General features: G+C 43.5%; 1 protein-coding gene across 1 annotated transcript in view; it reads left to right on the forward strand.

The window, feature by feature from the left end:
- itgb5 (integrin, beta 5) overlaps positions 1 to 17,276 on the forward strand; it is a 95,006-nt gene extending 77,730 nt beyond the window's left edge. Inside the window, exon 16 of the mRNA XM_077617384.1 lies at positions 15,727 to 17,276. Within this exon, the coding sequence (XP_077473510.1) occupies positions 15,727 to 15,816 (90 nt within the window). The 3' untranslated portion in view covers positions 15,817 to 17,276. The remainder of the gene's footprint in view (positions 1 to 15,726) is intronic.
- The last annotated feature ends 1,148 nt before the right edge of the window (positions 17,277 to 18,424 follow it).

An 18,424-nucleotide genomic window follows, 5' to 3' on the forward strand; every position in this document is an offset into this window, starting at 1 on the left:
TCAGATCACCTCTGCCTATCTCTCACCCCCGCTTACACTCCACTCCGGAGGCAAACAACGCCACAAATAAAGATAATAAAAACTTGGCCCGACGACGCACTCTCTCAGCTGCAGGACTGTTTTTCCCGCACCAACTGGGAACTTTTTGTACACGACAACCTCCAGGACTACACGGACTCTGTACTTTCTTACATAAAAAACTGCATTGACAACGTCACTATAGATAAACGAATACGGGTTTTTCCTAACCAAAAACCCTGGATGACCAATGAGACACAGGCACTCATCAAATGCCGTAACTCCGCCTTTAGATCAGGGGACAAGATAAAATATAGAGCTGCCAGAGCTGAGCTGAAAAGAGGCATTAAAAAGGCCAAGGCAGCATATACCAAGAAAATTGAGGAGCACTTCACAGAAAATAACCCAAAGAAGATGTGGCAAGGAATACGACATATTACCAACTACAATAACAATAATATGTCTGTTAATGCAGATGCCTCACTAGCGGAGAAATTGAACCGTTTCTTTGCCCGCTTTGAGACTGACAAATCAGACCCAGTCTCAACACCCCCACCACCACCCTGCAGCAATACACTGACGTTCCAGGAACAGGAAGTGAGACTGGTAATGCGGTCTGTGAACACCAGGAAGGCTGCTGGCCCAGACGGAGTACCTGGGAAGGTGCTCAAAGCCTGTGCTGACCAGCTGGCTGGAGTCCACAAACATTTTCAATTGTTCCCTGCAACAATCCATCATTCCATCCTGTCTGAAATCTGCCACCATCATCCCTGTCCCCAAAAAGCCAACCATTGGCAGCATGAATGATTATAGGCCTGTTGCCCTCACGCCTGTGATCATGAAGTGCTTTGAAAAGTTGGTAGCCCGTCATATCAGGAATACAATCCCTCCCTCAATTGACCCTCACCAGTTTGCTTATAGAGCAAACAGGTCCACTGAGGATGCTATTGCCATTGCTCTTCATACAGCACTGAGCCACCTGGAACACCATGGGAACTACGTGAGGATGCTCTTCATTGACTATAGCTCAGCCTTCAACACCATAAAACCGGACATTCTGACTGACAAATTCTCCCACCTTGGACTATCCTCTTCAATCTGCTGCTGGATAAAGAACTTCTTGACCAACCGACCACAGACTGTTAGACTTCGTCCCCACCTCTGTTCCTCCATTACACTAAGCATTGGCTCCCCTCAAGGCTGTGTACTGAGTCCTCTTCTGTACTCCCTGTACACATACGACTGTACACCCACCCACCAGTCTAACGCCATCATCAAATTCGCTGACGACACCACTGTGGTCGGACTCATCTCAGGAGGGGATGAGTCGGCTTACAGAGATGAGGTCAACAAATTGTCTTCGTGGTGCTCGGTGAACAATCTCACACTGAACACCACGAAAACTAAAGAAATAATCCTGGACTTTCGCAAACACGGCACAGATCTGGCCCCACTCCTCATAAATGGAGTATGTGTAGACAGGGTCCAGTCCTTTAAATTCCTGGGGGTCCACGTCATGGATAAGCTCTCATGGTCTACAAACATCACGGCAGTGGTGAAGAAGGCTCAGAAACGACTCCATTTCCTCAGGGTACTTAGGAAGAGCAACTTGGCCACCAAGCTTCTGATAACCTTCTATAGAACCACTGTAGAGAGCATCCTGGCGTACGGCATCACAGTGTGGTACGCTGGAAGCACGGTGGCAGACAAAAAGGCCATGCAGAAAGTGATTAACACTGCCCAGAGGATTGTCGGCTGCTCTCTGCCCTCACTGGAAGACATTGCCAGCCCTCGTTACCTCAGCAGAGCCAAGAACATCATAGGGGACCCTTACCACCCTGGTCACAATCTGTTCCAGCTGCTGCCCTCTGGCAGACGCTATAGGTCCCACAAAGCACGGACAAATAGGCTTAAGGACAGTTTTTTCCCCACATCCATCAGAAATCTAAACTTGCGGTAACATAACACACATTCCCTTCTGCGGTAATATGGAAAGATGTTTGGGTGGTGATCTGCCTCCTACTAGCTGACTGAAGTAAGGTAAGTGAAAGACAGTGAGAGGTAAGCGACCTGTATCCACAACAGCAGAATGCCAAATTACAAGTCTGTAACTTGCACTTATTTAGGTCTTTTGCCGAGTAAACGTAGCTTATGGAGAAGCACCACCAATTTCGTCACACGCAGTTTCTGCGTGTGATGACAAGTAGGCTTTTTGTGTTGTTGATAATGACGACAGGGCCTATGTCCGATTATTATTATTATTTTATGGCTCGGTTCAGCTACATCTGCCCGCCCAAGAGTGCTTATTCCCGGGCTGCCATGCCCGCCCAAGAGTGCTTATTCCCGGGCTGCCATGCCCGCCCAAGAGTGCTTATTCCCGGGCTGCCATGCCCGCCCAAGAGTGCTTATTCCCGGGCTGCCATGCCCGCCCAAGAGTGCTTATTCCCAGGCTGCCATTGACGGTAGACTAATAAATTGAGTGATGAGCGGCAAAGGGAAATGAATCATTGATTTTTACTATAAAAATCAGACTTAGGCTTGTCATCATCATTGACTAGACAAAAGCCTAATTGTCATCATACCCAGCTGCGTATGACGAAATTGAAAGTGCTTCTCCACAAAGTGCGCTTTTCTCAGGCAAGGGCCCAACCAAGTGATAGTTTCAGACTGGCTGGCATTCTGCCGTGATGGATACATCGCATCACCTCCCGAGCGCAACCAACTCCCGGCGACTGCGAAAAGGTTTGCCTCACCGATGCCAACAAAGAATAAAATGGATCACTTACCTCCCACTGTCTGTCTACTTACCTTCAGTCAGCCAGCAGGAGGCAGATCGCCGCCCAACGTCCTTCATGTTTCCTCACCCCAAAGTTGTTACACAGAGGGGATTGTGTGTCGTGCTACTGCAATTTAGAGTCCTGATGGCTGTGGGAAAGAAGCTGTCCTTAAGCCTCTTTGTCCGTGCCTTGTGAGACCGATAGCGCCTGCCAGAGGGAAGCAGCTGGAACAGGTCGTGACCACGGTGGTCCGGGTCCCCAACAATGTTCCCGGCTCTGCTGAGGTAACGAGGGCTGGCAATATCTTCCAGTGAGGGCAGAGAGCAGCCGACGATCCTCTGGGCAGTGTTGATCACTCTCTGCATGGCCTTTTGTTCTGCTACCGTGCTTCCAGCGTACCACACTGTGATGCCGTATGCCAGGATGCTCTCCACAGTGGCTTTATAGAAGGTTACCAGAAGCTTAGTGTCCAAGTTGTTCCTCCTGAGTACCCTCAGGAAATGAATAATTTGGACAACACCGGCAGCGGGCCGGATTGAAAATTCTAACGGGCCGAATATGGCCCATGGGCCGAGGTTGAATAACTTGTACACACACGATCCGGGGCGAGCGCGCGAATCCCGTTTCGGCGAAACCTCCGTTCATTCGGCAAAATGTCCATTCGGCGACCTGTCCGTCTGTCAAACGTCCGTCGGCGAATCATCCAAGTACCGAGTAAAATATGGCTATACAGACGCTCCCCTACTTACGAACATTCAACTTACGAACAACGGTACATACGAACATGTCTGCAAATTGCGTTTAAGTCCAAAAATGTTCGCAAGTCCAATTTTGTATTTCGCCCCTTTTTCGGAGTAGTACTTCTTTCCGCCGCTAATACCGACGCCTGGCGCTGTGAGAGCTCAGCTTACCCTTACCTTCTTCTTCGTTGCAATGCGGAAGTGCGTGAATGTATCTCCAGTGTGCAAAGAACCTTTTTCATTTGTATCATTAAATATCTCATGCATCCAATATTGAATATGGTTGGTAAAAAGCTAAAGGCTTCTGTTGCGGGAGTTGGAAGGAAGAGCCAAGCCATTTCATTTGAAACGAGTGGCAATAATAACGAAGCTTGATGCGCGTGAGAATGGTGAGCGTTGCACATTCAGTACCATTTCTAAACAGAAAGATCGAGCAGCAGGACCCAAATATTGAACGTTGCACAAAGTTTGCAAATCAATTGAATGATGCCATACAGTGCTAACGCATCATTTATGATGAAAAAAAGAAGAAAACTGTGCAATCGTCATTAGGTCGCTTCTTTTGGCCAGTTTCTAATACATAAATCTCTCTCTCTACAGTACTGTACATATTCTCTCCATTTTATTAAATGTTTTTTTTCAGTACAAACCAATGCGTGTTACTTATACAAGCCTTAAACATACAAATGCACTTGTATAAACCTTCAATATACTTATATCGGCCTTAAACATAAATTATAATACAAAATATAGCACTGAATCAACTTACAAACAAATTCAACTTATGAACAATCGCTCGGAACCAATTGCGTTCGTAAGTAGGGGAGTGTCTGTATTCCTAAATAATATTTCAATTGTATGAGGTTATTATTGATTGGATTGGATAACTTTATTCATCCCGTATTCGGGAAATTTCATTGTGAGAGTAGCAAGATGGTGAGAGTGAGAAATACAGGAAAGGCATAGTTACACATAGTTACAATTTAGACCAGGGCTCCCCAAACTTTTTCCTGTGAGGGCCACATAACTTTTCCCTTCTCTGATGGGGGGCCGGTGTCAGTTTGTAACAGAAAAAGTGTGACGATCGTAGGGGAGCTTAAAAAAAATGTTGTTTTCCAGAAAGCCACACAACCAAATAACCCTTTCCAGGTTCTTTACAGAAAAAAAGTCAGGAAACAAATAATAACACTATTAATGAAATAAATAATAACTAAATAACCCTCTCTGAGTTCTTCACAGAAAAAACAGGAACTAAATAACACTATTTATGAAATAAATAATAACTAAATAATTCTCTCTGGGTTCTTCATAGAAAAAAAGCCATGGAACATTAACTTTCTGTTGTGCCATGCACAATCTTAACAGATAAAAGTTCAGCTCAGTTGTCAGAGCAGAATCTCTCTGACACATATGAGCAGTCTCTTAAAGTTCTTGTGTTTCTTCCTTATAATCCTTTTGTAGGTTCCAATAGGCTTGTAGACACCTCTGTTTGCAGCTCTCTCATCAACTTCCCTGTGAAAACCACAAAGGAAGCAGGTTGAGAAACTGAACTGAGTGAAACCGCACCTACACAGCACAATACATTTCTCTACCAGTATGGTTGTAAAGATGGATTTTATCCCAGTAGATTTTATTATGATTATATTTGTTTATGCTCAGAATGGCTCATTCAAGTCAGAAAAGTGAGCTTACCTATGTATGTTCATCAGTGTGAACTGTGGGCCTTCATCTGGCTGGTGAGAAGTTGAATATCAGGTTCCATTCTAGTTACAGCCAGTCTCAAGCACTGATGCAAATGTTCATCTGTCAATCTTGATCTCATCGGCGTTTTCAGCAGTTTCATGCGAGAAATGGTTTTCTCGCAGATATACGTGCTGCCAAAAACTGAGGACATTTTCATTGCGTGTTTTTTTATGTTTGGATATGTGTCGTTTGGAGGGAGGCATAGAAGTTGTCAAAGCTGGGTTGCCTCGACAATAATCTTCATACAGAGGAAGCAGCAAAACACGTGGTAGTTTTGACTCCCGGCCGAATGGAGGTTATCTGGAAAGGAGGCCTCATCTCGACCGCTCTCAAAATGGTCGCTGCCCGCTCCGCTTTCTTTGTTCTTGGCTAGCCCCCTTGGCTAGCCCCCACCCTTCCTAAGAAGGGGGCGAGCGGACGGACATAGCTAGCGTCCACGTCGAGGTCCCCCATCCAGATACGCCGTCCGCTCGGTCGGTGATGGTATTTAATAGAAGTTTAGGCGGAGACAAACTTTAGGCGGGAACACGAAAGGGGTGGGTTATATACAAAGTGATGACAGGCCTTGACCTGTAGGTGTCAGTAAAAATTCTATTCTAGTTAATAAATTCATAAGAGTGCAAGATTAAATATAAGAATACAATTCATATTTCACATTTCCCCCCTGTTGTGACTTGAAAGAATTTTCATTAAACATATCAATTTGTATCCCTCCCCTCCAGGTTCTAGAATACAAATATCATTGACAGTTACTCAAAAGGGTATGGAAAATAACAAAATCACATGTAAAGGCAGAGGCGAGAAATGATGTAATCAGTGGTAAAAATTCCTCTATGTCCCTCTTAATGAGCGAACCCAATATTTAAATCAAGACAAACACATTTGCATAGAGGACTCGTCACACTTCGAAAGAATGCGATAATCTCCAGTATGGTCTGTCATGCGGGGATACTGTGTCACTATAACCTACTAGCGTGTGCTGGATTGTGTTTTGAATCATAACTTTCATACAGGGGATTACACACATAAAAAATACAGAACAGTAGCAAAAACCGTAAGGTTGCAATTTTAAACAGAATTGAGAATCATGACCCGGTTATTAACCACGACCACAATGATACACCTACTGCTGAATGATCCTGGGCCATGGTGTTGACTAGGGCCTTTGTTTCAGCTACGGCACGAGTAATGTACTGGTTTCATCTGGGATGAAGGTGCAGCAGTGTTCTCCCATCATGGCACACACATCTCCATCTTTGGCTGTTATCAGATCCAGGACTATCGGTCCTGCAACTTCCCTAAAGGCTTTTAAATCATTTGCTATACCCTGTAGGGCCTTGACAGTTTGGTTAATGAACACTCATGTAACAGCTCAATGTCTTTACACATGATTTTGTGGGGGGGTGGACCACAACCTTTGGTCAACAGGAACATCATCGCACCAGATTGAATCACGTGGTTTGAATTGCACTGATTTTGCACTGATTTTGATATCTTACTGTTATGTTCACTCTCCTTAAAAGGAATGCATCTTAGACCATCTGCACGACTGCAGATTTAAATGTAACGCCTCGACCCAGTGAATTCAGGATGTCAGGATCTGTGGAAATGGGTATACGGCTACACACATAACAACTTTCATTCGCAACAATCAGTTTTTTTCTGGAACACCATGAAATTATACCACACGTCTTCTTCATAGTAGTTCTCCAGATTGTTCTTTCATCTTGCTGTTGAGGGATCGAAGGCCCTCCAGGGCCTTGGTTAAACTCCCGTCAGCTGCTGTGTTGTTCGGGATGAACGTGCAGCATTGGTCGCCCGCCACCTTTCTCTGCCAGGAGCATGTCAGCAGCAATTCTGTTCTGGAAGGCCATCAAGGAGGCCGCCGACAACTGTTCATGGATGGCTGCAAACCCTTCTTCCGTCCTGTTCTGGAGTCGTGCAATTTGGTCAGCGAGCTTATACTCATCTGGTACGCCGCGGGGAACCCCGATGTTGTTGATGTAGGTTGGGTCCCCATCCAAGAGCGGACCGCTTGGCTCTGCCTTTCCAGGGATGAGGCAGGACGTTTCCTGCACTTGTTTTCCAACTCAAGTCTCTGTGGGCGGGGCGTTCAGATACGCCCAGGCTGTCACTGACAGTCCAGTCACTGTGATGTGGGTGGCAACAGCTTTCACTGTGGCTTCTGTATAGAGGTGCAAAGTCTATGGGAGGTCAGGGTTAAGTGAGGGGTGCTCGTGGCTGGTGAGTAGACGTCAGATGAGTTTCTTCACGGACAAGGGTTTTGACACCGTCCGACTTACAGTCCACTCAGAGTCACCTGTCTCGAACGACCTTGACCTGAATTGACTTTGACTTTTCAGCGATCTTTGCTGCTGTGGAGGTTGGTGAGTTGGGCCACGAATGGGTCTTCCCATCGTGGAGAGAACCAGGACTTCCTTTTATGACTCGGATCAGGATCCAGTCACCTGGCTACACCACCTCCTGCAAGATGACAAAAAGATCACGGCAGCTTACATGTTCTTTGGATAAGTTTCTCTCCTTCCTTAGTCTCTCGTCATGGTTCATCTTCCCATAAAGGAAGTTGGAATGGTCTTCCATGAACTATCTCAAAAAGGTGTTAATCCCGAGCAAGTTGGTACTATCTTCGTATACGTTTTGGCCAGTGTTAGGCGTTCTGGCCATGGCTTATTTATCTCCCCCATGGTTTTCTTAAGCCTTGGTTTTATCGTACCATTTGTTCGCTCTACTTAGGTGTTTTGCCATGTTTTGCACTATGCTGTTTGCAAAATGAGCTCCATTGTTACTCCAGATGATTCTGGAGATCCCATGTACTTTACAGATCAATAAAATAACAAATTAAACAGTTCCTACAAAAATTTTAAAAGTAGGTATTTCGATGTCCATCATATCTTCCTCCCTTTTGAGACATTTATGGCTCAATTTTGGAATAATTTTTGGTAGGCACGGTAGGCCTTTAGCTTTGTACAGTTCGTCTGCTGACTGTTCTTGAGATCGGCTCAGTTTTGTTGTTGTGTATGCTGCTGTGTAGTGTTTGCGCTGCTGCTTTAGTTGCTGTGTTCTGTCGTTGTCCTAAACACGTGCTTAACATTTGCTTACGGCTATTTGGTTCGGCTTAATACCCCAATGAACAAAAATCGCAACAATCTTACTTATTCCATCACTATAGTTTGTGAAAATGTAAATGCCTTATCAGTCAAAATCAAAAATGCTAGCTGGTATTCTATTATGATCACTGCTTCTTGTTAAGATCAAGAACCCTATTTGTTTTTCCCCTTCCTGTAATTACACAAATTAACTAATCATACTAAAAATAGGAAAAATACAAAAAGCAAACCAGGGTGCTTTCTCCCCAGGAAAACAGCTTTCCCGTTCTCTGTAACAGTTAAATTCACATCAATTAATATCCAGAAACAAAATGCACACATTTATAATTCTGAATATAATTGAACCCACTAAATTGTAATCACCCCTTGTTTGTCAAGGTTAATATTTTAGCATAATTGTATCCTTTAAAGCAATTAAAACTCATTACTTATAAAATGCATACTAATCAAGTCCCAATTCATTTAACAATGTGTATCGCGTTGCATATTAAACTCAGTTGTTTGAAATTCAAAATATCCCAATCTAGTAGTCTTTTTATCAAATGTAACATTCAATTGTCTTTGGAGTTTGTCAATCATCTCCTATAAAACTTTCTTAATCAAAATTTCTTAATAGTCAGGCATACAATTAAAATCTAGTAACATTTCTATCCATTGTAGTTTATTTTCTCTCTAATTGTTTACTTTAACTATCTGTAAGAAGGTTTGGTCTCAATTGAAACGCTTTCACTTTTTTTATGGAGACAATAAAACCAATATAAAAAGTTCCTCATGGCTTACAGCATTGCTCCCCGAGCAATAATCTTTCCAATCAATATTTGAGTGCTTGCCATTTCGTCTGATTACGTCAAAAAGTTTATCTTACCTGTCTCCTCATACGTTTCAACTGAGAGAACCTTCTCATTTTGTTGTCCGGTTGACCTCGTTATGTAGGCGCAATGATTTCATAACGAAATATGGAACCTTTTTTCAATTCAGTCAATTATTCTGTTAACACAATTTGGATGCCATTATCACAATAAATCAATAGTACTTTGGAATTTCGTATCAAGCACTGTCTGTTTTTTGTTTTTCCCAGTGCTCCCAAATTTCGCATAGCAGATTTGTTTCTCCACTTCAAATTTCACATTTGGAGTACTGCTGCTTTTTCATTAAAAATTTCCTTGGACGAAATATTTTTCCATAATTTGGCGTTCCATCCGTGAAACGGCTTATTGGCAAATTCCGAAATCGATTCCAATTTGCTAAATCATTTTCCACCTTGATACCTAACCGATTGATCATATCTCGGTGGTCGGCCAATCAAAAACACAAAAGGACAAACAAACAACCATTCATGCTCACACTCATTTTCAGACATCAGTGGTCTGCAATTTTTTTTTTTATCACTGGTGAAGAGCGCCATCCCCAGTCCTGGGGCTTCTTGGCAGCTAACCACCTTCCGCTGTGTCATGGCAAGTCATTCTAAAAGGAAATAGGTCAATGTTGTTTGGTTGGCATCAATTGTTCGATTCTAATGCAATCCGAGATATTCTCATAGTCATTTGCTAAAATAGCTAAATTGCACTTGTTGAATTGCTGTTCTGCTCCAAGCTTGTGTTTATATAATATAAGAGCCATTTTTGTAGCTCACTCTTACCACAATTAAAATTTAGAGAAACTAACCTTCTACTTAGCAATTTCTTAATCATTGCCTAATGATAAATTTCAGTATTTATTATAGGACCCATAATTTGTCACCAATATGTTACATTGTCAATTTTCTGTCTCTAACTCTTATTTTCTTTCTATTACTGTCTCTGCTCCTCCTTGCTCCATCGTGTGGAATGTGAGATGTAACCTGAGATTTCTTGCATTCCAGTCCCCCAATCCCCCCCCCCTCATGCTCCTGGCCCCTGCGAGTGGAGCCTGGCACGAGGAGTGGGCTGAGCAGGGGGGGCACTGTTTCTGAACAGGCCTAATATATATCTTCCTGGGTTAGTGGAAAGTGAGCTGGGGAAGAAAGGCAGTTTTAACTTCAGTTGGCTCGCCGCCATTTTTTCCTTTGTTTCCTCTCACATGTGGTCTGCTTTTCACCCCCCCCCCAACCATCCTGTCCCAATCCACCCTCTCTTAAATACTTATTTTTATCCGTCTAAGTATTCTTTTTCGCCGATTAAACTCCTATTTTTCGCGGCAATCGTACTTATATCATTTATGAACGCGTCATAGCGTACTTATATATATATATCTATTCATATGAAGATTACTTGCATGCGTTTATAGTTTTATTCTATTTCTTTTTTTTCTTTATATCGAGCTCTTTCATTATCTTGGCACTGTATAACAATATATTTCTTCTATATTTTTAACACAACCCTCGAAGTCCCTTGGCGGGGAGGCGCGACCTCCTCCTCTGTCTGCTTTCCAGGCAGATAGGCTGACACACAGCCTTTTATCGTGCTGTATACTATTTAACACCAATCCGACACACAGAAAGATGCCTTTCCGACACACAGAAAGAAGAATCTCCGACACACACAGAAGAGTATACGCAACTTTTCTTTTTTTTTTACGAATGAAGCATTTCCCTTCCTCGAAGGGAAACGGGGCCTTATGCTGGGTTGGATTCTACAAATTAATTTTAAAAAGTGCCTTACCGTTTTTTGGTGCCTCCTCTGTACGAAAGGATAATTCGTAATCTGTTCCCGGGCCAGCAGGCCAGATCGCCCTCTCTCAAGGCTGGAGTAGCCGACGTCAAGCCATCCATCCTTCTGTCGATCTGCCGTGGCCGGAAAGCAGAGAAGAATCCCGGGTTTCAGGCACCAAAATGTCAAAGCTGGGTTGCCTCGACAATAATATTCATACAGAGGAAGCAGCAAAACACGTGGTAGTTTTGACTCCCGGCCGAATGGAGGTTATCTGGAAAGGAGGCCTCATCTCGACCGCTCTCAAAATGGTCGCTGCCCGCTCCGCTTTCTTTGTTCTTGGCTAGCCCCCTTGGCTAGCCCCCACCCTTCCTAAGAAGGGGGCGAGCGGACGGACATAGCTAGCGTCCACGTCGAGGTCCCCCATCCAGATACGCCGTCCGCTCGGTCGGTGATGGTATTTAATAGAAGTTTAGGCGGAGACAAACTTTAGGCGGGAACACGAAAGGGGTGGGTTATATACAAAGTGATGACAGGCCTTGACCTGTAGGTGTCAGTAAAAATTCTATTCTAGTTACTAAATTCATAAGAGTGCAAGATTAAATATAAGAATACAATTCATATTTCACAGAAGTCAATGAGACTGTTGAGCTTGGAATGCGTCTTTCAGAACATCACAGTTCTGTAACTCAGCCAACTCAAACTGATATGAAGGCTGGGCTTCATCAATGTCGGCAACAAAGGGGTTCTGAAAAAGACGGATTTCTTTTGCATGAACATGTAGTTCAGTGAATCACGCACCGAACTCCACCTTCAGCATTTCCAGTGCTTCCACGCACTTTTCAGCTTGGAACGGGACCACTGGGTTCTCTGTCGACAGGTTTTGGGTAGCAGGAAGATGGATAAAGTTGTGCTTTTTCACTTGTTCCAAGAGCAGCGCTAAGTTCACCTCAAATGCTTTTGTGTGAATACATGTCGCAAATGAGTTTCCCTTCGCCTTGTAGCTGCAAGTTAAGGCGGTTAAGTGTTTCTGTCACGTCTGTTAAAAATGCGAGGTGCCATTTCCATTCTGGGTTGATCAGCTCTGGGACCGTTTTGTCTTTTAAATGAAGAAATGCGTTAATTTCGGGTAGAAGCTCGTAAAAACGCCTCAAAACTCTGCCCCGTCTCAGCCATCGGACCTCTGTGTAGTACAGCACATCTCCGTGCATAGACTCCAGTTCAGACAGGAATTCTTGGAACTGCCTGTGTTTAAGTCCCTTTGCCCTGATGAAGTTTATGCACGACACCACAACCTTCATTACAGAATCCCACGTCAACTTTGCAGCACAGTGCTTGCTGGTGAATTAGGCAGTGGACTCGTAGCGGGGCGGTGAGACCCCTTTTTCAAACTCCCGGTTCATGCGTCCTATTAGACCGCGAGTTTCGCCCACCATGCTAGGAGCCCCGTCAGTCGTGATGCTAGCCAGCTTTGACCAGCCCAGGTCCAACTTCTCCATGGTTTGGCACACTGTCAAAAATATCCTCTCCCGTTGTGGTCCCTTTGAGACTTTGGAGGGCTGCCAGATCCTCGCATATCTCAAACTTTGCGCTAACTCCACGAATAAAAATGAGCAGTTGCGCTGTCTTGCACGTCCGTGCTTTCATCCAGTGCTAATGAAAAAAAGTCAAATTCTTTCGTCTTCTGCTGCAGCTGGGCATGTACATTACTCCCGATTTCTTCAACATGTCTGGTGATTGTACTCGCCAATAGACTTACGGCATTAAATGCATCTTTCTTCTCGGAACACACCTCCTCCACGACAGCATCCATATATTTCTTAACAAACTCTCCGTCAGTGAAAGGCTTACCGTTGCTTGCTATCAGTTTAGCAACCCGAAAGCTGGCCCAAACGGATGCCTGGTTCAGCTGAGCATGGCGTACAAATGTATTCTGCTGAGATAGTAGTCCACCTTTTAGCTTTGAGAGTTTGTCTGCTCGTATTTGGCCTTGCACGCTATCGTACTTGTCTTTGTGACGGGATTCATAGTGCCGGCGAAGATTGTATTCTTTGAATACCGCCTCTTGACAGATGAGACAATCAGCCTTTTCTTTGCATTGAACAAAAAAATAATCGTTTGTCCACTGCAGGTTAAATACCCTGCATTCTGAATCTATTTTTCTCTTAACTAACTTTTTCGCCATTATTCCGTTCTCAAACAGCTTCAGGTTGCACAGTTTTTATATGCTTGAATAGCATCGCAATAGCGATGGTCCCAGGGCTCCGCCCTCACCTGCGATCGTTCAGATGTCTCGCTAACACTGTGCTCGCGCATGCAACGGTGGACGTGCCCGCGTGTATCAAAGGGAAACACTCTCCCCGCGCGTGTCACCAAAGAAGCAATGCGAAGCCCCGCTTCACCCTGGATGATTTGTGGGCTCAGCAGGGGTGTAATGAACCAAACACAAGATTAAAACATCCCAGTCTTCAAAGCCAAATAGGAAAAAAATCCAATAGCATCTCTGGTATTGTTCAGAGGGCCGGTCGAAATGTGCCGGCGGGCCGTAGTTTGGTGACCCCTGCTAAAGATAGTTATTGTATTTTAACAGGGTTTAAATGACAAAAAATGCCTGCATTAATTTTTACTTCTAAATTCTTGGTATGGCTCTCAAGGAATTACAGACGCTCCACTACTTACGAACGAGTTAGGTTCCGAGCGATTGTTCATAAGTTGAATTTGTTCGTAAGTTGATTCAGTGCTATATTTTGTATTATAATTTATGTTTAAGGCCTATATAAGTATATTGAAGGTTTATATAAGTGCATTTGTATGTTTAATGCTTGTATAAGTAACCTGCATTGGTTTGTACTGAAAAAAACATTTAACGAACGATCGTCGAACGATTCAAGTTGTATGCCCGTGCAACGCTCACCATTTTCTCACCCGCATCAAGCTTCTTTATTATTGCCACTTTCGGTTCAAATGAAATGGCTTGCCGCTTCCTTGCACTACCACCCTCACTAGAAGCCTTTCGCTTTTCACCAACCATATTGAATAATGGATGCACGAGATATTTAATGATAAAAATGTTCACGCACTTACGCACTGCAACAAACTGGGCAGAGGAAGGTGGGTGCTGGGTGAGCTCTCACAGCGCCAGGCGTCGGTATTAGCGGCGGAAAGAAGCACTACAAGAAGTAGCCGAAAGAAGCCACGCTCACAGAACAAAGAAAGTTGTAAAAACATTAAAGTAAAAAGTATAAAGTACAAAGTAAAGTAAAGAGCAATGTATTAAGAAATATTAAAATGTAATTTAAAAAAAGATAGAAGGGCTGTAAAACACGAAAAACATAAGAATATACAGAGCTACTTTCACTGGCTTCCGCGTGACGGCACCATCTTGGGGAGAAAAAAAAAACCTATGCGCAGACATGTTCGTATGTACCGTTGTTCGTAACTCGAATGTTCGTAAGTAGGGGAGCGTCTGTACACTTAAACATATGAATTGTTGATGTCTCTCTTGGTCAAAAAGGTTTCCGGCCCCTGGTCCATAACATCTGTTATGTAATTGCCCTCTCAAGCAAATTCATTGTCATTTTTTGTTATTGAAGTAAATATTCTCAATTTACCGTGATATTTTTTGGGCCATATTGCTCAGACCTAGGTCGAGGGCATCGTAACCTGAGAATTTCCTGTATTTTGGCCCGATTTCTTTTTTTGGGTTGCATTGTGTTAGAATAATGATTCAAACCTTTTAAATCATTATTAGTAATATTTAATTAAAAAAGGAAGAACATCTTTCAACAAATTCTGCTTACAACTTCGAAGGAGATGCCTTGTGACGCCGTCTCAGTCCACAGTGCATTCTGACGAGCGGCATACTCTTCGGTCCATTTAGCGGCACATAACCAAAACATTCAAAGGTAATCTGATTTAAACAATTGCATACGCAAAAACAACTGTCTCAACTGTTTTGAACAATTGTATAAGCTCAACCGAATAACATCATGAAGGTTATAAAAACACTGTCACAACAATCTGTTTTTATCGGAACACCTGCGTAAGAATTTGCACAATAAGCAAAACAACGGCATTATTATTTGCACCAGTAAGCATAATAATTTCTTTATAAGGTAAACAAAGCAAAGCAGTTTAATGTAAACAAAGCAGTATTTTCAAATCTGCTGCTGGGTAAAAGGTTGAGGTGTATCTTCCAGTACTCAGTCCTCGGAGCAAGAACTCAGTGTATTGTTTTATGTCCTTGCGTACTTGTATCTCTCGCTGATCCCAGCTGTCCTGGAGAGCGACCTTGGCGTAAGCGTTTGTCTTCGTTGAAAGCGATCAACACATATATATATATTGTTTAATATAGTTACACATTTAGGATGAGCATTACTATTCCTAATAAGCAAATATATTGATTAATATAGTAAGCATGTATATTATAAGGCTTTATATTCATTGCAAACACATTTATAATAATGATTACCCCAACATTCCCCCCTATATTATAAATTTGCACATGATCCCCTTAATAAAACTTCCTTTCAGCTTTATTCCATTAATTCCAAATGAACATATAGTAACATCCCAGAATGAACCCAACACATTGTTCATCTCTGTGGCTGCATTTTTGTCTGTTCCTATCTGATTGTGTTTTGGTCTTTATGCTTTTCCTGATTTCTTCCGGTTATTTCTGTTTGTCCTGCAGGCATCTAACCCACTCTACAAGCAACCCGACTCGTCCAGTTTTGGCGAAACAGACTTGTTTAACAAGCCCTTTAATGGAAGGGTCCATTGATTCCTTGGCAAGTGGGAGCTTCGTTGAGAACGTGGAGGCCAATACAAACTGAAGTGAAGATAAAAGACTTGGTCCGAAGAGGATGCTTCAGTTTGTCACAGTAACTAGCAAGGAGTCAAAAGCTCCACCTAAGATAGGTGTAGATCACATTTATACTTTTTTTAAACACTAAAAGAAAAGGCTAAACTATGAATCCCAGCAACTTTTTCTGCATACAAGTCAATTTTTCAAAATGAAGGATAAAAGAACACTTTCACGCTTCATGCTTCTTATAAACTTTTTTTCTAGATAGCTAAAACGCCCTCTTTTTATAGGGTTAAACTACTTTTTGGTGCTTTTGCATACGCACGAGAGCCTAGTAATGCATCTTGAAGTGGTTTATGGCATGAGCGGGATGAAAAAAATCAGAACATACGCGTGTTCGGGCTTTTTTAAGTGCATGTGTTGTATGCATGCATTGTTCTGTTAATTTGTAACGTCACGTTAAAGCAGACTCTGCCACCATTAACACTAGTCACATTTAACAGGGCAGCTCAGTGTTCCTATGCCTTTTAACAAGTTAGTACACTCCAACACTTGTCTTTTAATTTCATCTGATGAGTAAAAATCAAACTTTTTTGTTGTATAGTAAATGTGGTATTCCATTATACTAATAAAGGGAAGGCATCCAAAAAAGTTGGGATTGAAACCATAGTAGATGTTAGTATACTAGCCATGTCCAATCTAAGGCTACGTTCGCACGACAACGATCTTTAGAGAAAATGCGAAAAAAGGGCATGTTTAAAGCGTGAGGTTTGACACCAAACCCCAATGACTGTTGCGGAATGGCCTCACATTCTAACAGTGATGGTGAAAACGGAGAGCAAAAATCCTACAATTCAATTCAATTTTGATCATGCACAGATACCACTAATCGTGCCTCCTTTCCTCCCTGCATCTGCCAAAATTTGGTCATGTCTTTTTGTATTTTATCAAATAAACTACGTCACCATTGAAAACTTAAATGTATGCAGAAATACTCAAACGATTAAGGCGGAAACACAATAATTAGTTTTGTCCTCGACATTTTGGAGACAATACTGCCATGCCGTTGACAGGCACATCCACTCGTACCTTACCCCAGCTCAGCTGCCTGGTGGCCGGCTCTCGATGCTCGCTTGATCTCGACTGTGGTGTGTAGTGTAGGGAGGCTAACATTAATCTCCCGGGAATTTCTCCCTTTCTCCACAATTACACTGGCAGAATTCCACATCCTCTCTTACTCTGAAAAGCAGATACTTTTTTTAATAAAATGACCACAGTTGAAAGCTGGGTGCGAGCGGTAGTACTCAAACTATGTCCAGCATGCGCATCCCCTTTAAAAGTGAGGGCTGGTGGATGGTGAATGAGTGGAGAGATAAGCATGGACGCAGCCCCGGGGAATTATTGTTTATTTTATTCAATAAATCCAATAGAGCCATCATTGACTCCTCTATTTTCTCCCATGAAGACGTGGGAATACATTAGTGTCAGTTTTAGAAGTTCGGGCTTGAATTTACACCGTTTGTTGGAAGGAGAGAAAGTTGGACGGGATGTTTGGAGACCCCGGTCGGTGCTCGTGCGAATGTGAAAGTGGAAGCATGCCAGCCAGGGACGACGACGACCACATTAGCTGTGGCTGCGAAATTTTGGGCCAAAATGAGAGCGGGTGTGCCAAGTTGGAGCTGCGTAAAAAGGAGGTGGAGTTTAACCCTGCTGTGAAGTTCTCCAGTAAACGAAGCTGGGAAGCATTTAAGGCACAATTTGAACTTTTGGCCGATTCCGTGCCGAACCTGCTAGGGCCTTGCAGTTTGCCCTATCACTAACGGATGACACAGCAGACTGCCTTCTGCTTCTCAACCGAGGAGACAGACTCAACTACAACACGCTGGTTGGTGCACTGCAGAAGCAGTTTGGGAACTTTGGCTTGAGAGACCATTCACTAAGAGTTTAAAGATCCTGAGCTGCAGTCAAATGAGCCACTACATTGTCTGCCTCACAAAGTTGCCAGGTTCTCAGTGCCCTATGAAGAGCAACGAGAGCAGTTGTGGTGAGTGTTGTGGGAAGTTAAGGACATTTTCCCTCTGCAAGAATGAGGTGAGTCTGACGTACCTAGTGAAGCATTACATCAACATCAGTGACGCGTGTCTAGTTAAAGTGCGGCCACGTAGTCTACCGATAGCCCTGCAGGAAGCCGCAGGCGGAGTTCTGTGACGTGCTTGAGGCAGGGAACATGGTCATGGTCTCTAGAAAAAACGGGCCCAGGCCACGGTTCTGTGTGGACTACAGGCCGCTGTATAAGGTGACCCGGAAAGACTGCTATCCTCTTCCAGGGGAGTCTGAGAATTTAGACCTTGTATTGGGATCTGCATGGTTCTAATCACTCCACCTGCGCGGTGGATCCTGGCAGATTCCACTCACGCATTCTGCACGACAAGAGGACACTGGCAGTTCAAGGTCCTGAGGTTTGGGCTTCGTAATGCGCCAGGAACATTTGGACTTGGTGCTTGTGGACATCCCCAGGCAGGAGTGCTTGGTCTATCTGGATGTCCATGGGAAGTCCTTCCAGGCTGCATTGGGTTACCTGAGA

Source organism: Stigmatopora argus, chromosome 13, assembly GCF_051989625.1.
Source record: "Stigmatopora argus isolate UIUO_Sarg chromosome 13, RoL_Sarg_1.0, whole genome shotgun sequence".
NCBI classification, from domain to species: domain Eukaryota; kingdom Metazoa; phylum Chordata; class Actinopteri; order Syngnathiformes; family Syngnathidae; genus Stigmatopora; species Stigmatopora argus.